General features: G+C 45.9%; 1 protein-coding gene across 1 annotated transcript in view; it reads left to right on the forward strand.

Moving 5' to 3' along the window:
* Positions 1–24040, forward strand: part of MAP3K2 (mitogen-activated protein kinase kinase kinase 2) — a 404520-nt gene that overhangs the window by 322244 nt on the left and 58236 nt on the right. The window contains exons 13-14 of the mRNA XM_078679280.1: positions 12024–12172; positions 19065–19196. Of these exons, the coding sequence (XP_078535406.1) occupies positions 12024–12172; positions 19065–19196 (281 nt within the window). The remainder of the gene's footprint in view (positions 1–12023; positions 12173–19064; positions 19197–24040) is intronic.

Genomic DNA, 24040 nt, shown 5'->3' on the forward strand with positions numbered 1-24040 from the left:
CTGGTGACAGGATCCTAATGAGTGACTTGTGGTCAGTTTGTAAAGAAAAATGTGTGCCCCATACATATGTGCGAAAATGAGAAACTCCCCAAACAGCAGCCAACGCTTCACGCTCAATTACTGCATAATTGCGTTCCGAAGCACCAAGAGTAAGTGAAGCGAAGGCAACTGTTCTCTCCAAACCATTTTTCCTTTGTGACAAAGTAGCACCGATACCATAGAACTTAGCCTTGTCCATCAACAGTACCATTTCAGAGATGTTTGGGAGGGGAAACTTATCAACAATAATATTCTGGTTGAGGGACCTAATATCTACACAAAAACAAAGTTTGCCATCTTTTGTTTGGGTAACCACGACATGGGAAAGCCATTCAGAGGCTTCAACAGGCTCAATTATATCTTGTTTCTGCATGTCATCCAGCATTTCTTTAACTTCATTCCGAATAGCAATAGGAATTCTCCTAAGAGTATGTCTCACAGGAGAAGAGTTTTTCTTAAGTTTTATCTCATGCATATAACCTTCTAATTTGCCTAAATTTGAGCAAAACACATCACTGTACTTATCAAGAATAGCATCAACATTAGGAAAATCATCAACAACAAGAACCTTGTCAGCAGACCTGGGATCTAAAATGATGTGTAAGTCATATTGCTGCATCCAGCCCAAAATAGCTGGACCATCATCAGAAACATACATTTTCCCAGACGAAAATCTGCCCTTGAATTCAAACGAAGCATCCATAACGCCCTTAATATTGATGGTTTGGCCTCCATAACCATTTGGAGTGATGTCACTTTTGTATAGTGAAAAATTGGGCCAGCATTCATTAAACAAAAAAAAAGGAATAATAGAGAACATGGATCCAGGGTCAACCAAGAGCGTTACAGGAACTTCATTCACAATAAAGACAGCCTTAGGTCTTTGAAGACCAATGCATAAACAATTCTCAATACAAGAAGTTTCTTCTATGCATAAAGACATTTCATTAGGAATTGTGTCATCTTCAACATACGCAACCCTGTTGACTGAGGGATTTCTACAGGCCTTACTGATGTGACCCCTTTTTCCACATTTCTTTAAAAAAAAAATTTTTATAAACTTTTATTAACAATAAAACACAATAACAACAGTCAAGGCATTTAAGATACAGTACAGACGATCATGCGCCCTCAGAGAGCATTACTCCAATGGTCAGGTAAAGTTATACATTTACAATACGTCAGGAAGGAGGGGGCAGTGGGAAAAGAGTGCAGCAATCCTAATATCAAACAGTACGAGGAACGCCATTTATGGGGTCAAGGGAGTATCAGGCAGTAAGTCTGGTGGGGGAGTGCAAATATTCCCACGATATGCATTCCACTGAGACCAAACCCTATTCCATTGCCTAGGTCTACCCCTAGCCAGATACACCGTGTTCTCCCTGAACATGCACCAGTCCATGCCCTTCTTCCATACCAAAACCGTGGGCGACCTCTGGGAACCCCACAGCTATGCGATGTCTCTCTTAGCTATCATGTTACCAAGGGTCGCCCAGCGGATCTGAGCCACAGTATAATCATTCGGTTCCCATACATTCAGGAGGAAACGCCTAGCTTCAGGGAGCAAAGACACTCCTGTAACTCTTTCCATCACCGCATGCACTCGCGTCCAAAACGTCGCCACCGCCGAACATTCCCAGAGAATATGGAGGAAAGTTCCAGGCATGCCGCAACCACGCTTACACAACCCATCCAGAGAATAGCCCATTCGCACCAGACTCGGACTAGTAACATAGATACGGTGAAGGATCTTAAGTTGGACGAAGCGGAGACGGGCAGGAATGGTAACCTCCTTGGGGGACGACAATGCGGATTGCCAGTCTTCCTCATCTAATTCCAACCCATCCTCGGTCCAGACTGCTCTGAGACGCACAAGTAAATCAGCACGATTATTGATCAATTTTTTATAAATCAATGAGATCGTGCTGTCAGGAACATAACCGTCCAATATACGGTCCTCCAGAGGGGAGGACTCTGGGACATCAGTGCCCACAGCGAAAACCGACAACAAAGCATGGCGCACCTGAACGTATCTGAAAAACTCTGTGTCTCCGAGCTTATATTCCGTCCGCAGCGCCTCATAGGTTTTAACATTTCCCTTGGTCCAGAGGTCACCCACTCTACTGATGCCAATCATGTCCCATTTTTCAAACCCTTTCGTTCTCCACAAACAACCCAATCTTTCAGAGGCATAAATGGAGCAGCACGAGTCAATCTATCACCCCATCCCAAAGCAGCATTCGCATCATGCCAAATACGCACAGCAATCTTAGTGGGCCCAGTTAATGTCCTACCAATACCTCTAGAATAAAGCGCCCTAGTGAAGGTCCCGCCCGGTAAAAGGTGTTTATCCATATCAAAAGCCGGCGAAGGACCCGGTGCGTAAGTAGCATGATTAATCGCACTCAATTGAGAGGCCCAATAGTAACGCTTGATGTCTGGGAGAGCGATGCCTCCGTCGTACCAGGGGAGCGTGAGCTTGGGGAGAGCAATACGCGCACGTCCGTCCCAAAACAAACGACGCTGTAGGCTCTCGACCTCCCGAAAAAATCCGGAGGGAATAGGGTCAAAGGAGTTTTGCAAAGCGTACCAAAATCTCGGCAGCGACATCATCTTAAACAAAGCTGCACGCCCCAGCGGTGACAGCGGTAACTGACGCCAGCGCGAGACATCAAGTTTCAGTCGTTGAAGCGGGGGAAGTAAGTTGCGCTCGTAGCGAACCACAGGATCCAGGGAGATCTAAATCCCCAAATACTTGAACCCTGACTCGGTGAGCTGGATCGGGAATCTGCGAGGCAGCGCGGGGAACCCTCCTGCTAATACATAGACACAGGATTTCGTCCAGTTAATAACGAGTCCTGAGTTCTTCCCAAATGAAGTCAAAACATCGAAGAGCACATTCAGGGATTTCTGGGGGGATGTGAGGTACAAAAGAATGTCATCCGCATACAACGAAATACGATCTTCGAAATCAGGAGTCCATCTGACGCCCTTTATCGAGGGTTCCCAACGGAGCCACGCAGCTAGTGGTTCGAGTGCCAGGGCAAAAAGTAAGGGAGACAGCGGGCAACCCTGCTGAGTACCTCGCCCAAGAGTGAAAATGCCAGATACCTTCCCATTGACCACCACCCGAGCCAGAGGTTTCTCATAAAGAAGTTTCACCCATGCGATGAATGCAGGGCCGAAACCAAATTTGGCGAGAGCCGCCCAGAGATAAGGCCATTCGATAGTATCAAAGGCCATGGTGGCATCCAAGGAAGCCAAAATGGCCGGCTCAGAGATGATCGCGGCTCTCGCGAGAACTCCATAAAGCCGCCGGAGGTTAAGGGCAGTATTGCGATTCCGGATAAAACCGGATTGATCCGGATGGATCAAGTCACCGATCACCTTGACCAAGCGGTTAGCCAACAATTGGCTAAAATTTTAGGTTCGGCGTTTAAAAGGGAGATGGGCCTATAAGAGGCACAACGGTCTCGCGGCTTACCCTCCTTGTGTATTACCACGATGGAGGCCAGCCGTTGATCAGCAGGGAGGGAACCAGATTCCAGCGCCTCAAGGAACATATCCCTCAGATAGGGCGCCATTTTGTTGGGCCGCAATTTGTACAACTCGATAGGCAAGCCATTGGGGCCCATAGCCTTGCCAGAGCGAAGGGAGTGGATGGCACCCGCTATCTCGTCTGTCGAAAGCGGTGCGTCCATGAACTCCATATCAACATCAGAGAGACAGGGCAATGCAATGTCCCGCAGTAACAAATGAGAATCCTCCTCGTCCCTATCACAAACTGGAGAATACACAGTACGGAAATGATCCACAAAACAGTCAATGATACCAGTCGGGTCAGTCACACATACTCCATCCGACCTTTCAATCATAGGAACCACACGACTCGCTCTTTCTTTCTTATCCAGCCAAGCAAGCAGTTTACCAGCCTTGTCACCCACATCATACAGCCTACCCTGTTGCTTTCTGTTCATAACCTTAACAGCGTCGGTCACCAGGGCTTTATATTCAGATTGTTTCAAGCTGAGGGAGTGAAGTTTAGCACGGGTGACACCTGCCTCGAGGTCACTCTCGAGCACAGTTATTTCAGCATCAATGCGGACCAGTTCCTCACATTTAGCCTTCTTGGCGCCAGTAATTAACGACAATGAATGTCCACGTATGACTGTCTTAAAAGCCTCCCACAATGACACAGATCCCAAATTATCGAGGAAATAATGATCAATAGATTTTATCAGCTCCGAGCGAATTTTAAGATTCCGGAGATACCAAGAGTTGATGGGAGCGATTCTTCCCTCGCTGCGCACTCCAGCTTCCACACAGAACCAGGGGGAATGATCTGAAATGCCCCTGGGAAGGTGCCGAATTTCCCTGATAGAGGAGGATTGAGCCGCCGGCATTAGGAAATAATCAAGCCTGAAGAGGCTCCCATGGACACCTGAATGGAAGGTAAATTGTAACTGTACGGGGTGCATCAATCTCCAACTATCCACCAGTCCGAAAGTGTCTAAAAACCCACTCATCCATGACTGAGAGCTGGCCAAATCTCTGGGAGGGTAGCAATCAGAAGTTCCAGAAACAACAGAGTTAAAGTCCCCACCCAAGATTAGGAGACCTTCAGGAATCCCCAGAACGTCCAACATCAGCAAAGGTGAGAGTCTGTAGGCCAGGGGGGACATAAATTGAGAGTATAGAGAGTGTCTTCCCCTCCCATCTACCAGTGAGCGCGGCGTAGCGCCCCCTATCATCAAGTATTACATCATCAATCTCAAAGGGAAGGGAAGTGCGGACCAGAATACCCACCCCCCTAGAGCCTGAAGTGAATCCGGAATGAGCAACCAAGCGATATCCTCGTCTATTCATGGCTTGGCAAACGTTACCAATTAAGTGTGTCTCTTGCAGGAGGACAAAATCAGGAGCATGGCGTCTCAAAAACTGCAGCACCAACCCCCTTATCCTGTCCCCCAACCCGTTGACATTCCAAGACAACAGTCTCAACTCACTAGCCCCCATTCCCGAGAAGACTACAGAGCACACTCCACACAGAGCACATTAATCGAAATAATAAAGAGTACAAGACGATGCCTTGCGAAAATGAACAAACAAACCAACCCCCCCCCCACCACCCCCCAACAGGAACCCGTTACAACTCCCCCCACCCTGCACCTCTGCGTGAGACTCAATAGCCACCCCAACTTGCAGTGTGCCTGTCGCCCAGCCATTAAACTAATTTAAACAAAGAAACCCAGGAGGAGGAAAGAGCCCCAATTTACCCCCCGCCACCCCAGCCCAATATAACAGGACAGAAGAAGACCAAAATATTAAACTCAGCTGAAATACTAATGAAAAGTTCAGACATCAGGAACCACAGTGTCACTCCTGCTCCGGCAAGCCGCCCTCCGCACCACCAGGGTGCTCGGACCGATCGCCCCTTTTAGGTAAAGAGTCCAGCCAGTCACTGACACTCTCCGGGCGATCGAAGAAAATTGTCCGATCCTCATATTCGATACGGAGTCTAGTTGGGAACAGCATGGCATACTTAAGACCTAAGTCACGCAACCTCCGTTTAACACCCTGAAAACCCATTCTCTGCCTTTGAACCAACTGAGTAAAGTCAGGGTAGAAGGAAACAGATGTGTTCTCAAACTTCACCGGGCCGCTCACCCGAGAGGCCTGCAGGATAGCGTCTCTGTCACGAAAGTGACATTTTTTTGCAATGATAGGTCTCGGGGGGGGGCACCTACTTTTGGTCTTCCACCCGGAACTCAATGCGCTCTCTCAACGGCGAAGAATTTGCTGAGCCCGGAAGGGGCAAGATGATTTAAAAACAGATCTTCCACCAGGAGATCGACTGAAGCATATTTATGGTTCTCAGGAACTCCAATAATGCGTACATTATTACGCCGTGCCCTATTTTCAAAATCCTCGAGCCGGTGTGCAATCAAATCGTTCGATTCATAAAAGGGGGTGGTGATGGACAGAGCATCTGAATTAAGCAGAACACTCCTACCCAGTCAAAAGATCAGAGCTTGATCCATCACCGTTTTTTAGCTCACTGCACCATCCCAGTTCAGAACCTGGCTACATGCAAATTAGTCTGTCCCTGGCCCAGTGCATCATGGGAACAGGGCAGACCAAACTACCAAGCCAATTCTTTACTGGAAAGGGAACAAGCTTCCGGGGACCGGTTTCTGGCATTACAGCCGTCTTCGGCCCGGCTTGCTTGAATCCTGATGGTGCAGTGAGCAAGGGACTCACATCTGAGCATACCCTTCCACACTTGTGGTGGTCAAAACGATTCATAAAGGGGGTGGGATGGACAGAGTATCTGAATTAAGCAGAACACTCCTACCCAGTCAAAAGATCAGGGCTTGATCCATCACCGTTTTTTAGCTCACTGCACCATCCCAGTTCAGAACCTGGCTACATGCAAATTAGTCTGTCCCTGGCCCAGTGCATCATGGGAACAGGGCAGACCAAACTACCAAGCCAATTCTTTACTGGAAAGGAAACAAGCTTCCGGGGACCGGTTTCTGGCATTGCAGCCGTCTTCGGCCCGGCTTGCTTGAATCCTGATGGTGCAGTGAGCAAGGGACTCATGTCTGAGCATACCCTTCCACTCCTATAGTGGCCAAAACGATTCATAAAAGGGGTGGTGATCGACAGAGCCTCTGAATTAAGCAGAACACTCCTACCCAGTCAAAAGATCAGGGCTTGATCCATCACCGTTTTTTAGCTCACTGCACCATCCCAGTTCAGAACCTGGCTACATGCAAATTAGTCTGTCCCTGGCCCAGTGCATCATGGGAACAGGGCAGACCAAACTACCAAGCCAATTCTTTACTGGAAAGGAAACAAGCTTCCGGGGACTGGTTTCTGGTATTGCAGCCGTCTTCGGCCCGGCTTGCTTGAATCCTAATGGTGCAGTGAGCAAGGGACTCATGTCTGAGCATACCCTTCCACTCCTATAGTGGCCAAAACGATTCATAAAAGGGGGTGGTGATGGACAGAGCATCTGAATTAAGCAGAACACTCCTACCCAGTCAAAAGATCAGGGCTTGATCCATCACCGTTTTTTAGCTCACTGCACCATCCCAGTTCAGAACCTGGCTACATGCAAATTAGTCTGTCCCTGGCCCAGTGCATCATGGGAACAGGGCAGACCAAGCTACCAAGCCAATTCTTTACTGGAAAGGAAACAAGCTTCCGGGGACCGGTTTCTGGCATTGCAGCCGTCTTCGGCCCGGCTTGCTTGAATCCTGATGGTGCAGTGAGCAAGGGACTCATGTCTGAGCATACCCTTCCACTCCTTTAGTGGCCAAAACGATTCATGAAAGGGGGTGGTGCTGGACAGAGCATCTGAATTAAGCAGAACACTCCTACCCAGTCAAAAGATCAGGGCTTGATCCATCACCGTTTTTTAGCTCCCTGCTCCATCCCAGTTCAGAACCTGGCTACTTGCAAATTAGTCTGTCCCTGGCCCAGTGCATCATGAGAACAGGGCAGACCAAATTACCAAGCCAATTCTTTACTGGAAAGGAAACAAGCTTCCGGGGACCGGTTTCTGGCATTGCAGCCGTCTTCGGCCCGGCTTACTTGAATCCTGATGGTGCAGTGAGCAAGGGACTCATGTCTGAGCATACCCTTCCACTCCTATAGTGACCAAAACGATTCATAAAAGGGGTTGGTGATGGACAGAGCATCTGAATTGAGCAGAACACTCCTACCCAGTCAAAAGATCAGGGCTTGATCCATCACCGTTTTTTAGCTCACTCAAATCGTTCGTGGCACGTAGGTTGCCGACTTCAGTCTGTATGTCGGAGACGTCAGTAGTCAGGCTGGAGGTCTTCAAATCTAGGGACTTGACCCTCTCATTCGTTTTCGCCAGGTCCGCTCTGATCAAAGTAACGTCGATGGCCACCGTGTCGATCTTTGATGCAAGGGCCTCGTATTGCTGACCCATCGAAGCCTTCATGCCGGCGATGGTGCTCATAACATCCCGAAGGGAAAGTTCAGAAGAAGCGGCAGATTCAGCACTCTGATCCTCAGGAGTGCGGCCGGTACCACCGGGGGATCCCTTAGGAAGGGTATAACGATCCATAACATTAGTTTGAATCTGTCCCACTCGGAGAGGTGTTTTAGTCTTGCGCTTTTCAGGGTCAGGTCTGTCGGCCATATTGAATAAGGTGCCCCGAAGGGGCCCGCGAGACCTGGTGAAAATGGCCGGTGATGGCGAGGCCAAAAGTCAATAAAAGTGAGTCGAAGTGAGATAAATGCCAGGAAGATCGAAGGCAAAATGCTCACAGAGGAAACACTTAGTGAAAGGGCAAGCCAAGCCAGATCAAGGGTGGATCTGAGTCGTTCTCCAATCGAACGAGGCCCGGAGTAGGAAAGGGAAACCGAAAGTTGGGATGAGGCCGTCTGGGGGAGAACCCTCCGGCCGATGTTGTTCAACTACTCCACGGCTTGCTGGCGAATCGAGCCCCCGGCCAAGTCCCGGGGCAGGCCGCAGAAGTTAAAGTCGATGTAGCAGCGGTTCCCGACGTCCGAATTACATTTTTAAAAGAATGTTGAGATCAGCCAAAGCACATCTTCAAAAGCCCATCTGCGAAATCAGGATATATGTTAGGATAGTTGTGAAGGGCGGCGAGGGTCCCGGGAGCTCTGTGCTCACGCGACCATCTTGGATGCCCGCGAAGCTCCTCCCTTTTTCCACATTTCTTGCAAGTTTTGTCTCTAGCAAAACAACCTACAAAATCCGCTGCATGAGACATACTCCCACAGCGAAAGCAACCCATAAAATGACTTTTCCCTGCGGGAATAAAACTTTTAGGTTTCGGCTTAAAAGTGGCAAATTTAGGCTTAACATCAGTAGAACCAAAGTTTTTAGGCTTAACATCCGTAGAAGCAAAGTTTTTATCCACTTTGTTCACAATATTAATTGAATCTTCTTTTTTTAATTCCAAAATATGCATTTCTTCCATGCATTTGTCTGACTCTTCCACCACTTTGGCGATAGCAATAGCTTCCATGAGGCTTGGATTCTTGGCTGCCCAAAGTTTTTGTTGCATTCTCTTATTCTTGCATTGAACGATCAACTGATCTCTAATCATTTGATCAGCCATGGCACCAAAATCACATTTCAACGAAAGTTCCCTTAAACGAGTGACCATTTGATCAACAGTTTCTTTTTCTTTTTGCGGCACAGTATAGAATTTGTGTCTTTGCATGACGATATTCACTTGTTTGCCAAAGTATTTTTCAAAGTCTCATTTTTGCTTCATTGTATGGATTATCCACAGGTTGTCCATCTGCACCAATTAATTCTGGTAGGAATTTAAAGGCATGCTGACCTCCTTTACCCAAAGAATTTAATAAAATAGCTTTTTTGCGTGACACAGGAAATCTGAGTACATCGATGGCTTCCAAGTAGTTTTCAAAAATACCTAACCATTCTTCCCATTCAATGGTAGGAGTATCACCATCAATTAAAAATGGAGGTGGAGGTGCAATAGTAGAATTAGCTGTAGTAGCCATTTAATTACAATTTAAAATATTGAATACGGAATTAAGATGATTCAGGAGAAGATGAAATAATAAACGGTGCTTATGATGGCAGAAGGAGTGTTACAAGATGCACAATGCAAGAAACTATCATAAAAAAAATTCTCTTCTTTTTTTTGAGGAACAAATCAAAAATGAATCTAAATACGTTAGTTCAGTGTTTCTCAGTGTAAAATTGTAAATAAATGGTAAATAACTAGAGGTAACAGGTAAGAATCAAGCACAGCACATAAATCACGATAGCTCCGTGTAAAATGGTGCGTGATTGGCAAATAATGGTTGGCAAAAATGTTGAAAATGGCCGCCGAGCGTCAAAACGTGATGACACAATGTCGCTGCCAGATGATGTGGTACCGCTGCGTGATGCCTGCTTGTAATGGATTCAGAGAGAGTCTCGCGGGAGGCGCGTGAAAGAAAAGGGATTCAAGAGGCAGCGCGTGGAAGTAACGTTTCCTAACGTCTTCCGTTGGATAGGAAATTGCCGAAAATAATATAAATTGCCGGAGGTTACCTGTCGAGTGGATGTTGCCAAGGTTAGATTACCAAGTTTGTGTCAATTCAGTAAATTGCCGGGTTTCTGATGAGTGCCGGGAACCACCGAAGGAAAAGTTCTGAGAGGTCGGAACAGGAGTTTGAGACGTGATGGTCGAAGCACAGGATCGTCGCCAAACATTGTAAGTAAACAGTCCAGGAGACCAGGTAGGATACATTGTAGAAGGTTTATTGGAGAGCCAAAGTAAGCAGTAATGATCCTGCCTCAGCAACCGCCCTTGCTAGAATGACTCGTATCTGGAACCACACTTATTCTATTATGTGATTCCAGGTTCCAACCCATCCCCACACGAGACAGAAGCAACAGTGAATATAACCGCTATGCTTCTGAAGATACCTAAGAAAGCAAAATACAATATTGTGCATAGGCGCTAGTCACTTCTAGAGCAGAACAACATTGGTGCAGAGCTGTGCGAACCACCTACCAGTGTTCTTGATTACTGCTCGAAACATTTACGGATGAAGTCTGACACCTGGGGAATATCCACAAGGTGAGGAAACTGATGAGCTAGAGTATCCACGGTAAAGAAAGTTACGGAAGGCCAGCAACTTCTTCATCTTGACTATCGCTGGTGTACATTTAAGTAGCTCAGAGTGGGAAGAGATTACTAATCCCAAAGAAAGATGAGAGAGGAGACTTCAAGAGACTAGAGCCCATCTTTATTAGCTGTAAAACCTCTACTTCCCTCAGCAGTGATTTATAATTTTACATTTTAGGCCACGTTTTACACAGGCACTATGGTAATCCTGTTAACATTAAGTGCTGCTATATGGGTTTAATCTCTTAGATGCAATTGTAGTGATTGCAGCTTCAGTTGCAACATAGCAGTATACCGCACATACACATTGTTGCATAATGTCTTTTGAAGGTAAATGACTAGGGTTAGGATAGTTGTAAACATAAAAGTATTCCTAATGTTGGATTGAAAACTTGGATGCCTGCAGGGGAACGAATGATCATGTTCTGATTAAAGGTTTGTTCCCCAATATATTGCATTTACGGGTTTCCCAAATAGAAGATTTCAGCTTGTGCAGCCCTTATCTCTCTACCGTGTCAGAGCTGTAATTGTTTTAGCAATAGAAATAAAACAAATTCTGCCAAAATAAATATTTTGTGAGTTAGCATGGTTCAATCCTTTCCTATGTACCAGTAGCAGCTTTCCATTCAACACCTACTAACTTTTTTATGGTCTTGTGATCATCACCCTTGTTTTGATGTGAGTGGTACTTAGACTATTTTACTGATTAAAACCTGTAGTGGTCTTATGTTTCCTGGCACCTTCATCCAATATTTCAATAGCTGAAGCACATGTGAGACAGCATGCTGTTATGCCCACTTCCTTGTCCTAGTCCTTACTCTGTAAGGTGGACCAAGCTTGCAAGACAGGCACCTCTGGTCCTTTAAGTTTAAACACAAGATAACTGTCTTGCATCTTGCCTTGTATGTCCCACCATGAATAGGAAAATGGTGTCCTTCACCAGTTTGTCACTTTGAGACCGGTAGGCTGTGACTGGGTTAAAGATTTGTTTCAGACTCAGGTAGGTATAACAAAGTCACATGGGATGTGGTGGAAATCTGAAAACACCTAGGCCCTAAACTGCTGCTTAGGGCTAACTAAGCTTGTACCAAGATGGTGTTGGGATGAACAGTTGAATGTTCTCCTTGGTATACATCACTCTAGTTCCTGCAGATTCCTGCTGGTTCACAAGTATGTGTATTTGAAAATACAACAATTGTATACTGCATTGACGTTCAGTTGGAAAGGCTCGTAAGAGCCGTGTGAAAACTATATCCACTAACATTAATTTAGTTTATATAAAAAGACTTGACCAATACTAATACCTTTCCTTATCTCCATTTCCAGCACCGAGAGCACCAACTAACTGGAGGCTTGGCAAGCTGTTGGGTCAAGGTGCCTTTGGCAGAGTATTTCTGTGTTACGATGCAGATACAGGAAGAGAACTTGCTGTTAAGCAAGTTCAGTTTGACCCTGACAGCCCAGAAACCAGCAAGGTAAGTAAAGTCAGATGGCTTTGTTTGCAGAAAAATAAAATATTAATACATTTTTTTCTTGTGCCTAATTGCTTGTTGGCAAGTATTTTGTGCATGGGTTTGATGGCACCATCTATCACATGCATCAGCAGTTGATAAAGGTCTGGATCATGTCTGAAACCTAAGAGAATTTAAAAAGTGAGGAATCTGCATTAAAAAGTATCCATCAGAATAAAGAGTTTAAGATTGTCTAGTCTTTTCACAAGCCAACTTGCTACAAAGTGTTACATGTCCGTCAGCAATATTACAATACATTGAGGATTTTAAGGTGCCCATGTTCCTCATTTTGAGTAATTTACTGGTTTCCTGGTACTGGTTTAGGCCCCATCAACCCATGGAGGCCTCCAGCCAGGTTACCTCCATCTCGTCCGACCTCTGTTCTGGCTGTGCCTCCTGAATCCACTTTGAATTTAGGTTCGATTCCTGAGCATAATCCTCCCCTAGCCCCATGATCTATGTCTGTCCTAGCCTCATTGACACAGGCATCAAGCCCGTTATTATGTTCGTCTCTGAACCAAATCCATCCTTACCTTGAATGTACCCATGCACAAGATAATTTCCTTTGTGCCCTACCCCTATTCTGTCTGACTCGGACAAGACACAATGCCTTTCCCCAGAGGCCATCATCCATTTCTCCAGTAATTCTTTGGATCGCACTCTGACCAGAGCCAACCTGCTTTTGATGGTTATAGTGATCTTGAGGGCGATATTTCTCCATAATATAATATAATGACAATTTCTATATGGACATATAGGAGATGAGTGGGCTAGATACTACACCCGACTGGTTGGTGACCACACCCCTCCACAACCACATTTCTCACTCCCATTCCAAGCCCTCCACTGGTTCTTTCATGGAAGAGTTGGTGTCCTTTGCCATGGTTATCAGAAGGGCAACTGAAATCCTAGATTTAAAGCTTCAGTTGAAGTAAAGACTAACTTTTTCACAGAGGTCCTACAGCAAGGACAACCTCTGGTGACATGTATTAAGGCTCTTACTGTCACCCTCATGGACACTTGGTCAAAACATTGTTCTTGTTGAAGCTCCTCTCCAAAGGCCAGCTCCTGGTGACTGCCTTGCTCACACAGCATCATTCTCCCGAGAGCCTGGTGGTACAGGCCTGCTCCAGCCAAGTTAACACAAATTCCTTCGCTACGATAGGTAGTTGAAGAGAACAGAGATGTTTGCGAAAATGTTTTTCTCTGCCAGCCTTGCTTTTTGATCCATCAAGGCTGTTTGTTTGCTGGGATGCTGCTCCAATGAATTGTGGGACTCAGTGGCCGAAATGTTACCGGTGGTCCAAGTGGAGCTCAGAGCTAACATGGCACACACCATTCAGGATATGGCCAAGTACGTCATCCGACTGGACACAATAGTCTGCTTGGGGAGAGAAGTCAGTATTAGCGTGGTTCTCCAACGCTATTCTTGGATGAGATCATCTTTTTTTGGGTGACGTTTCAGCATCACTCTTGGATATGACTTTAAATTGGTCTTGCCTCTTTGTTATGTTATGTTAAAAATTTTATACCGCGCACGTACACCGAAACGGTTTCTTGGCGCTCATAACAGACATAGCAAGCCAGGGCAAGGGTATCATACTGCAGCTGCTTTGAAAAGAAAAGTTTTCAAGGTTTTCCTAAATGACTCATAGGTAGGGCAGTGACGAAAAGAAGAAGGGCGGGAATTCCAAAAGATGGGGCCGAGAGAAGAAAAACGCAGGCCACCATGCTTTTTCCGACGGTTAGGTGGAATGCAGAGAAGATTATCAGCAGACGATCTAAGATTACGGGTGGGAAGGTATCTCTTTAGTTTAGAAGACACAAATTCAGGGGCGCGGTTGTGAAGAGATTTGAAGACGGTGCATCCGAGTTTAAAGGAGCACCGTTGGGCCACTGGGAGCCAATGAAGGCTCCTCAAAAGAGGGGAAACATGCTGGTGTTTAGGTTGGTGAAACACCAGATGGGCCGCCTGATTCTGAATTAACTGGAGTTTTTGAAGCTGATAAGCAGGAATCCCCACATACAGGAGATTGGCAAAGTCAACCCTGGAGATGACCAAAGCCAGTAAAACTAAAATGAGTGCCTCTCTGGTAAGAAAACGACAGATCTTACGGATCCTGCGCAGTTGAAAAAAACAGGATGATGTCACAGCCGAGATCTGGGGTTTCATGGATAAATCCTCAGAGATGACCACTCCAAGGCTTTTCACAGTGCTGACCGGACGAGGAGGGGTGCCGAGAGAGGGGGGCCAATAATTGTCATCCCAAGGATTAGTAGGGCCACCCACCAGGACAAGTTCCGTCTTTGACGGGTTCAGCTTGAGCTGGCTGTGAGCCATCCAGTCAGAAATGAACAACATTGTGGTTTGAAAATTGGATCGGGAGGAGGGTAAAGTGTCCAGGGGAAAGACCAACTGAAGGTCATCTGCATAATTATAAATAGTGGCAGGGGAGTGACGGAGGGAAACCATAAGTGGTTGCATATACAAATTAAAAAGAAGGGGAGAGAGGGCAGAACCCTGAGGGACACCGCAGGTGAGGGGGGAGAAGGGAGCAGCGAAGGTAGACAGGTGGACTGCCTGCGAGCGGCCTTGCAAGAAGGACCGCACCCAGTCCAGAGCGATGCCCCGGATGCCGGCGTTTCTGACACGGTCGATCAGAATAGTATGATCGACCGTGTCAAATGCCGCCGAGAGATCCAACAATACCAGGGCTTGAGAGAGATTGTTATCGGCGCCAGCTCTAAGGGTGTCCATGACAGCCGCAATCACCATCTCGGTGGAATGGAGAGGGCGAAAACCAGCCTGCTGGGGGTCCAAGAAAAGAGAGGTCTCCACAAACGAGCTCAGGCACCTGGTGACATAGGTTTCTAGGATCTTTCCCAAAAAAGGGAGGAGAGAGATGGGCCTGTAATTACTCAGCACAAGTGGATCTGCGCTGGGTTTCTTTAAAATGGGTAGTACCACGGCCTGCTTGAAGGCCTCTGGGACAACTCCTGATATTAGAGAGGAGTTGAGGAGGGCCAAGGCAGGACCGGGACAGGCCATGAAAATTTCCTTCAGAATGTGAGGGGGACAACAATCCCTAGGAGAGCCGGAGCAGACCTTATGAAGAAGGCTGTGGAAATCAGAAGTAGAAATAAGAGGAAAAGTAGAAAATTCCTGAAGGTTTACAGGAGGAAGGGGAAAGGGTTTAGAAGGAGAAGGTGGAGAAATGTTAGTTTTAATGATGGAAATTTTGTCTTGAAAGAAGACATTGAGCTCATCACACAGAGCCTGGGTAGGTACCAGGGGAAGAGTGATGCGGTCAGGGAGGGAGAGCTCATTGACAATAGAAAAAATGTCTTTGGTTTTAGAAGCCGACTCCAAGATTTTTCTGGAAAAATAAGAAATTTTCGCCTCAAGTATCGAAGATTTATATTTGTTCAGTAGAGTAGTAAACTCTATCTTGAGTGAAGGGTCGTACTTGTGGCGCCAGCGACGTTCAGCTTGGCGGAGGGCGAGTTTGTCAGATTTAAGCTGGTCATTGAACCAGCGCTGGGCGTCGTGGGGGCGCTGGACTTTTATGGTCTTTAGGGGAGCTACAGAATCGGCTGCTTCCTTCAACCAGTGCTCAAGAGAGGAGGCTTGGTGGGATACTGATTCGGAGTCTAGAGGGACTGAAGCTGCCAAGAGAGAGTGAAGTTTTGGCAGGTTGGCATTTTTCCAGTTGCGGGCCCTAATGTTCGCTGGACGAGGGGGGCGGTGAAAACTGGGAAGGTCAACTGAGAAAGAAATAATATAGTGGTCTAACCAGGTACATGGAGTGATCAGAGGAGGGTCGATGTCAAGATTGGCCGACCAAACCTGATCAAGTATGTGACCCTTACAGTGGGTGGGACTAGAAATCAATTGCTGGCAGTTCAGACTGATGAGGGTTTCTGAGAACCGTTCAGACAGTCGACTGTCTTGAGGATCATTGGGCCAGTAATTAAAATCACCCAGGATAATGATCCTAGAGTGATTAATGAGAAGCTGGGAAACCATCTCCCCGACTGACTGAGAAAAAGAGGGCATGTAGGAGGGGGGTCTGTACATGAGCGCACAGGTAAGGGAGGTGGTAGCAGAGCGAAGCTGTATAACAAGAGTTTGAGTATCAGGAATGGGAGTGCAATCTAAGATTAAAAAGACATATTCCTTGCGAATAATGGCTGCAACTCCGCCACCGACTTGTCCCCTGGGACGGTTAACATGTAAAATATAGTACCCATTAGGGATAGCTGCTAAAATATCAGGCACTGAGTCCTCGGTCAGCCAAGTCTCAGACAGGAAAAGAATATCTGTATCAGTATCATCTAATAGACGATAAATGTCCAATTGGTGTCTCACCAGGGAGCGCGTATTTAGATAACGAATGGATAAAGTGCAAGACACAGGGGTATGAGGGGAGGGAAAGGGGGATACGGATGGTGAGGTAGGGCTTTGTGAAGATGACTGACTCCATTCTCAAGCACCTTAAAGAAAGCAAAGCTTAAAACACGCTCCCTAAATCTTTCTACACCTGCAAGGCACTATCTACAAACATTTTGTCCGTCTCAGACAACATCAATGTCCACCACTCCAACAGCAGACACTTCAGTCCTTTCGGGGGTCACAGGAAGTGATCTGGCATGCACTGTGCAGGCCACCAGGGCCAACAAACTACCCAGTGCACAGCCCCTATGGCAGCAGCATCCAAGCCACGTTAGTTTCCCTTTAGTGTCACACGACCACCAATTGGCAGGCAGCAATAATGTCTGACAGATGGGTCCAGCAGATAGTCCAAAGGAGCTACACCCTGCCATTCCTTTCCGTCGTGCTGCCTATCGTAAATACATCAGAGCAACTTTTGGAGGACCATAACTCTATTTTGTTGCAGGATGTTCTGGCTGTTTTGCAGAAAGGGGCCATAGGGAAGGTGCTGACCTCCGAAATCTGAACTTCCTGTAACTCCTGCTATTTTCCAGCACTAAAGAAAGTCCGAGGCCTTTGACCTGTTTAATTCTTCAACCCTTAAACTTCTTTCTAAGGAAGGACAAATCCAAGATGTTCACATTCAGGAAGTTCACACCTGGCCATGGTTCTCTCAGTCCTGGATCTGGGAGACTGAATGGTGGCATTGCACCTTCAGATGCCTATTTCCATGTTTACGTACTGAAGGCCCACAGACACTACCTGCTGTTCAAGGTGGGCGGCTACAAACATTTTAAGTTTACTGTGCTCCCTTTTGGTCTCATTAGTTGACCCACAGCGTTCACAAAGGTGATGGCAATGGTCACAGCGTATCTTTGGAGTTAGGGAGTATCTCAGCGAGTGGCTGTTGAATGCAGACTCACCACTTGTTGGCCCATTTTACTGTACCAGCAGTCCTTGCTCCAGTCACCTGTGATGTGCTTTCTCAAAGGTTTGGACCACAAGTTCCCTCTAAACCTTTTTTGATGCTATGAGGGACATTAACTTGGTTCTTACTTAGCTGATATATACTCCCTTTGAGCTACAACACACCTGTCCCCGTCCTCTCCTGACACTAAATCACATCACAGTAACATCAACTCATCATGCAAGTGAGCTTCAGACTGTCAGTGTCAGCCACCTTATACCACCGTATTTACAGAGAAGCTAATGCTGAGGACCAGAGCTGCTTTTCTCCACAAGGTTTTGCCCTCTCTTAGCATCGGCCAATCCATCACTCTTCTCTCTTTCTTTGCCCCACCTCACCGCGTGAAAGAGGAGGAAAGACACCACTGGCTAGACCCCTAAAGGGCTCTGTTTTTTTATATTGATCATACCAAAGACCATCAGGTTCATGATCAGCTCTTTGTGCGGATCTCCTGTGCAATGAAAGGCAAAGCAGTACAGAACAGTGCTTTGTCCAGATGGATAGTCCATTTCATGGAAATGTGTTATGCAATAGCTGGAACATGTGCATCAGTGCACACAATCACGAAGAACTCCTTCCTTGATAGTCAGGTCTGACGGGAAGGATATTTTGGCCGTTCAGTCCTGCAGGAGTTTTTTGTGTGTGTTTTTCCACAAAACCATCACCTGAGGTGGTAATGCTTTGGTATCTATTATAAAGTTCAGGAATCTGTGGTTAGAAGTATTCATCAGACAGTAAGTAACTGGTTCTTCTGAATTCTTGGCACAATCTGTGGGCCAAGTTCTCCTTGCTAAACTGTTGGCTTTAATCATCGCTTGAGTCTATGCCATTGCAAGCTCCTAGTCTTTCCTTCCTCCTTGGTTTGCTACACCAATATGTTTACAATTTGACAGAACCAGACAGAACAGTAAAGAAATGTAACCGGTAATCCAGACACATTTTTGTTTCTCCTACTACCATCTCTCACCATATGTTTCCAATCCGTTTCTGCGGCAGGCTGAATACTATTTAGCTTGCATCAGTTCAAATGAGCAAGACTGCAGCTGACAAAGTGTGTATGCCACACTCATAAAGCATACTTGTGCAACGTCCCAGATCTTTAAATATTATTACTGTCCTCCAGTAATGGGGAGATTACCGGACTAACGTGGAAGGGAAGTGTACTTTCCTTTTTACATTTTAAGATGGTGCAAAAGATGCATATCTTTTGACTTATTTACATATTGTTTCTGCTTACAGTACAAATATGCTGCAGTTGAGCCATATTTTGTTTTGCAGACCCTACACGCAAGTTTGTTGTACACTTTTTTCATTACTTAAAGTATTTGCTTTTATTCAGAATTTATTAATTTCTATTCAATCTCGTAGTAGGGACCTTGTTATTGCATTTTTCTGCTTGTTGCCATTCTCTTTAGCGCAAATCATTTGTTTACTAATTTTGCATATTTCGGTTGCAGGAGGTAAGTGCTCTTGAGTGTGAGATTCAGCTGCTGAAGAATCTGTTGCACGAAAGAATTGTTCAGTATTACGGATGCTTGAGGGATTCCCAAGAACGCACTCTGTCCATCTTCATGGAATACATGCCTGGGGTAAGTTAAAAGCACTACAAAAATAACTGTTATGTGCAATCAGATCTGTAGCAGCTTTAGATTTGAATACACTAGACTCTTAACCTGAGACTTATTTAGCAAACTTGACCTGGGGGACAGCCAATCTCTTTAACGTAGCCCCCTATATGTGGAACACTTACCTGGCATTTTCTGGTGGTGCAGTGGTTTATGCTTAAGGATTGACCTAATATTAAGACATTGACAATCGGTAAGGCACTGGCTTTTCGCACTCTAGCAGCTTGAAACTGATTTGTTTATTAACTCTGTTGCTTGCTGTTACCTCTCTTCAATGTTTAGCACCAGGATGCCTGTTAGGTATCAAAGAGCACTATAAATGGTGATTACATTGCCTTTATCACATTATCTAGGCTAGGAGCAAATTAATCCTCATGGCTTGTTGCTTGTGACACAAATGGAGGTGACTTATGCAATGGCAACTCCCTACTCCTATTTAAGGACATTAAGATGAAATATAACATCCCAGAACAGCTGTTCATAATGCATGGTCTCCTTATTAAAGTAGTGCAGCCTGCATAGGGCTACAAAAATACAGAACCGCATGAGCACAATCTTGCAGACTGTTTACCTTTAGGTAATAAGAGCAAAGTAATTATACAGTTGTGCAGTTTACTGTAGAGTGCTGATGACACTACACTGAATGAGAGGAGAAACAAGATGGAAAAGTGACGTGCGTTTTGAAAGGGCAGTGCTTTTTTCTCTCAATTAGTCGAGACTGTCCAATAATCATGTTTAATCTAAGGAACTGAGTGTAATGTAAGTTTAAATAAAAATATTTGTAATAAATACTTCAGCAAAGAGGGACCAACATGTAATCTCTAAAGAAGAATACAGTAATTAACAGTTTAAACATATCCCATTAGTGTTAATGGTTACCAGCAGGAGTAGTTTTGCAGCTTGAAGAATTTTCTGGATTCGCCTGCTGTGCATTATTCCCTCATTTGATGGCTGAGTCCTGAATCGTGTTTATTGTTTATTTTTGTGTGGGCGTCATGGACCATCATTTGGTGGTAAGTCCATCTCTTGTGTGATGTCAGGCAGTGCCTCTGATGTTCAAGTACGTGGTCGCCATCTTCAGATCCTTTTTTTCTGTTTTTCCAATTATTTTGTTCATAAGATATTGTTCTCCTCACCAGTTTTCTTCATCTTCCATTTTGAGGGAGGTGGGTGGGTCGCATGTGACTCCAGAAAATTATTCACGCTACAAATCTATTCCTGATGAGTAACTACTTCATTTTGCAGCATAATCCTTTTCTGGATTCACATGCTGTACATTAGATTATGTAGCGGTATCCCGTACCTTGGGTCGGGTTGGGTTGAAGTGTGGATGTGTTGACAAACAGGGTTTGTAGTACTTTCTGTACCACCTGTGCTTCCTTATTCATTTGGATGTCCACACAGTAGTGCTTTGTGAAGCTATGTGGAGATGACCAAGTAGCCGATTTCGACACTGGGTACGTTTGCTAGGAATACTAGCGTATTGCCCTTTTTCTTGGTTGAGTGTGCTCTGGGGTGCATGGGGGAATGTTTTTCCCGCTCTGTTGTCAAAGGTTCCCATAGTCTCTACTAGCCATTGTAAGATTGTTCTCTTGGTCATTGGTGATCTCTTGCTTGCTTTTGCAAAGGAGATGAATAATTGGTTTCTCTTACGGAAAGCCTTTGTTTACTGTACGTAGTACAACAGTGCCCTGCGCACATCCAGTGTGTGAAGGGCTTTCCCTGCTTGTGTCTTTGGTTCTTGGAAGATGGCAGGTAATTGTATGCTTTAGTTGACGTGGAATTGAGATACTACCTCTGGTAGGAACTATTGATTTGTTCTTAGGACTACTTTGTTCTTGCAGATTTGCAGGTATAGTTCCTGTTTTATCATTGCTTTTAGCTCGCTGACCTTGTGTAGGAATGTGAACGCGATTAGGAAGGTTTTCTTTGGGCTTAGAGATTTTAAATCCCTCTTGTGCATTGGTTCAAAAGACTGTCATCAGTTGTGTCTGTACCACTATTGGTGGCGCTACACTTTCGATCCTTCCAGGAATCTTTTCACACCTGGAAATGTAAAGAGACTTTGTTGTACTTCTGTAATAAACTACTATTGCAGCTCGGTAAACCTTAAGCGATGCGTAGGTCAGGCCATTGTCTAACAGGTATGTGCGGTATCTTAGTACAGTTTCCTTTCTGTCCTTGTTTGCATTCTCTTATTGTATGCATTTGTCTATGTTCCCCTTCTCTGTGTAGCATTTGCTAGTGCTTGATTTCCTAGCCTATGATTTCCATCGTCATGGATGTAGCTCTAGATGACCGAATTCGAGGTATTCAGGTTGAGAGTGGCATGTTCCTGATGGCACACTGTTCCGTTTTGCATGGTTAGTAGATCCTGTTCTGCCCTGATTGGGATCATTTCCCCTCTGGACATCTCCAATCGGTCTGATTACCAGGTCTGTCTGGCCCATTGTGGGTATTGGAGGATGAGTGATGTCCCTGGCTGTCTGGCTTTGTCCAGTACCCTTGGGAATATTTTGCCGGTTTGCGAAGAGGCGTATGCTTGGTGTGCCCCAGATTTTGAAGACGTTGTCCAGTACCTCCTGCTTCATCTCCCATTTGTGGGAGGTGCTGTCTTGCCTGCTCAATCTGTCTCCCTCTGTGTTCTGCTTCCATGGTAGCGGGTTTGTCAGTAGCATGATTTCCCTTGGGATCGCCCACCTCCATATCTTTTGTGCCAGTTTGGACAGAGGGAAGGACTTTGTTCCCCCTTGTTTGTTGAGTTAGAACATAGTTAAGTTGTCCATTTGGATCAGTACTGTCTGTCCAATGATATGCGCCTGGAACTCTTTCAAAGCAAGAAAAACTGTTTTCATCTGTAGATAGTTGGGTTTCCAGAGTCCACTGACCTTCAGGTTGCCTGTGTGCACCCCAAGCCTTGTGGGATGCATCCGAGATCCATTTCTATATGGGATGCACATGAAGTCTTGCATTCGGTATGAGTAGGATGCATGATGCATGATGCAGACCTCATTGTCAAAGACCAACCCCTCTGGTAAAGGCGAGTTTACTCTGCAATCGCCTCCAATCTGTTGCAGACTGGGCACGCCAATACTGTTTGTGAATTTATGGTTGCTCCCAGGGACACCTTTGGTGTTTCAGTTGGGATAAAGACTTTTTGTGGTTTATTGTGAACCTGAGACATAGCAGTGTTGCAATTACCTTCGGCATGCCCTTGTGGCATCTTTGCTATGAATGTGCCTTTACTAACCAGTCTAGTAGGTACGAGTAGACATGAATGCCCTGTCTTCTTAGGTGCGCTGCTACTGCCGCTATGCACTTTGTGAATACTCTTAGTGCGGATTTTATGCCAAAGGGTAGCACAATGAACTGGTAGTGTAGACGTCTTGTGTCTTTAGAGTATAGGTATGTGTAGGTAGGAATCCTGTAGACCTAAGGTGGCCGTATATTCCAAATTTACTTTGGATTGGTATTACTTCTTGTGATGGTATCATCTTGAAGTCTTGGGTTCGTATTAACTTTTTTAGAAATCAGAGGTCTAGGATTGGTCTCACTGTTACGTCTTGCTTTGGTACCAGAAAGTATGGCGAGTAGATGCCCCTGCCCAGCTTCCTAGAGGGAACCCTTCCTATGGCTCTTTTTTGGAAGAGCTCTTTGACCTCTTCTCGCAGTTGTGTGGGTTCCTGTCCCTTGAAGTGCCTTATCTTCAGGGGTCTGTTTGTCAGTGTCTCGGTGAATTGTATGCAGTATCCATGTTTGATTATGCTTAGGATCCAGTTGTCTGATGTGATCGTCCTTCATTCCTCGATGAACCCCCTCCCCCCCTCTGTTCTGTCCCCCATTGGTGCATTGTGGAGGGGCTGGGTGATGAATGAGTCAATTGGTTGTTTATGCCCCTCACCCCACATCCCCGGGAGGTTGGCCTCTTCCTCTTGGCCTCCCTCAAAAGGATTGTCTTGCAGGGTGTTGTCATTGATGGTGTGGCGCTTGCTGTGCTGTTTGGTGAGTGAGGATTTGCGGCTGGTGCTGCCTGTTGTGAATGCTGCCGTGCCTCTAGGCATTTTGTTCGCAACTCCCCATCTCCTAAAGGATTCTCAGATCTGGAGTGCCTCCGTGGCCTTTGCACTGTCATTATCCTTTTTAATCTGAATTAGCACCTCATCTACAGACTGTCCGATCAGGGCGTTGCTTGTGAAGGTATGTTGATAATAGAGGCTTGTACCTCCGTTTGGAAACCTAAGAACCTGAGCCAGGTGTGTCTCCTGAGGGTTCTGCCGATGCAGATCTGCATGCTAGTTGTATCTACTGCATCCAGGGAGGTTTTAAGGCTGGTGTTGGTGATATTCCTGCCCTCCTGGCTCACGGTCTTGGCCCTCTTGTGGTGGTCCTCCTGAAAATGTTGCATTAGCCCCTATATCTCATCCCAATGCTGATGGCCGTAGTGGTTAAGAAACGCGTTGGAGTTAGCTGTTCTCCACTTAGTGCCTGCTTCTTTCTCCATCTTCCTCCCCAACAGATCAAGCCTCATGCTCTCCTTCTCTGGTGGTGGCTCTGTTGATATGGGGGCATTGCTTATTTTCCTTGCAGTGGAGACCATGTTTGACCCCCGCCCGGACGTTGCCTTTAATATATTTAGGATCTTGAGTGGAATGTTTGAAATGCCCCACCCAATGGGTTATTGCTTTTGCTCTGGCTGGTTCTCAGAAGCCCTCCTTTCCCTGTTTGAGGGTGCGGGGGAGTATAGGTTGTCAGAAGTTCGCTTTCTGTGAGGGCATCAGTGTTTCCGGTAGGAAGCATGCCTCCTCCTT

Source organism: Lissotriton helveticus, chromosome 3_1, assembly GCF_964261635.1.
Source record: "Lissotriton helveticus chromosome 3_1, aLisHel1.1, whole genome shotgun sequence".
Lineage (NCBI taxonomy): Eukaryota > Metazoa > Chordata > Amphibia > Caudata > Salamandridae > Lissotriton > Lissotriton helveticus.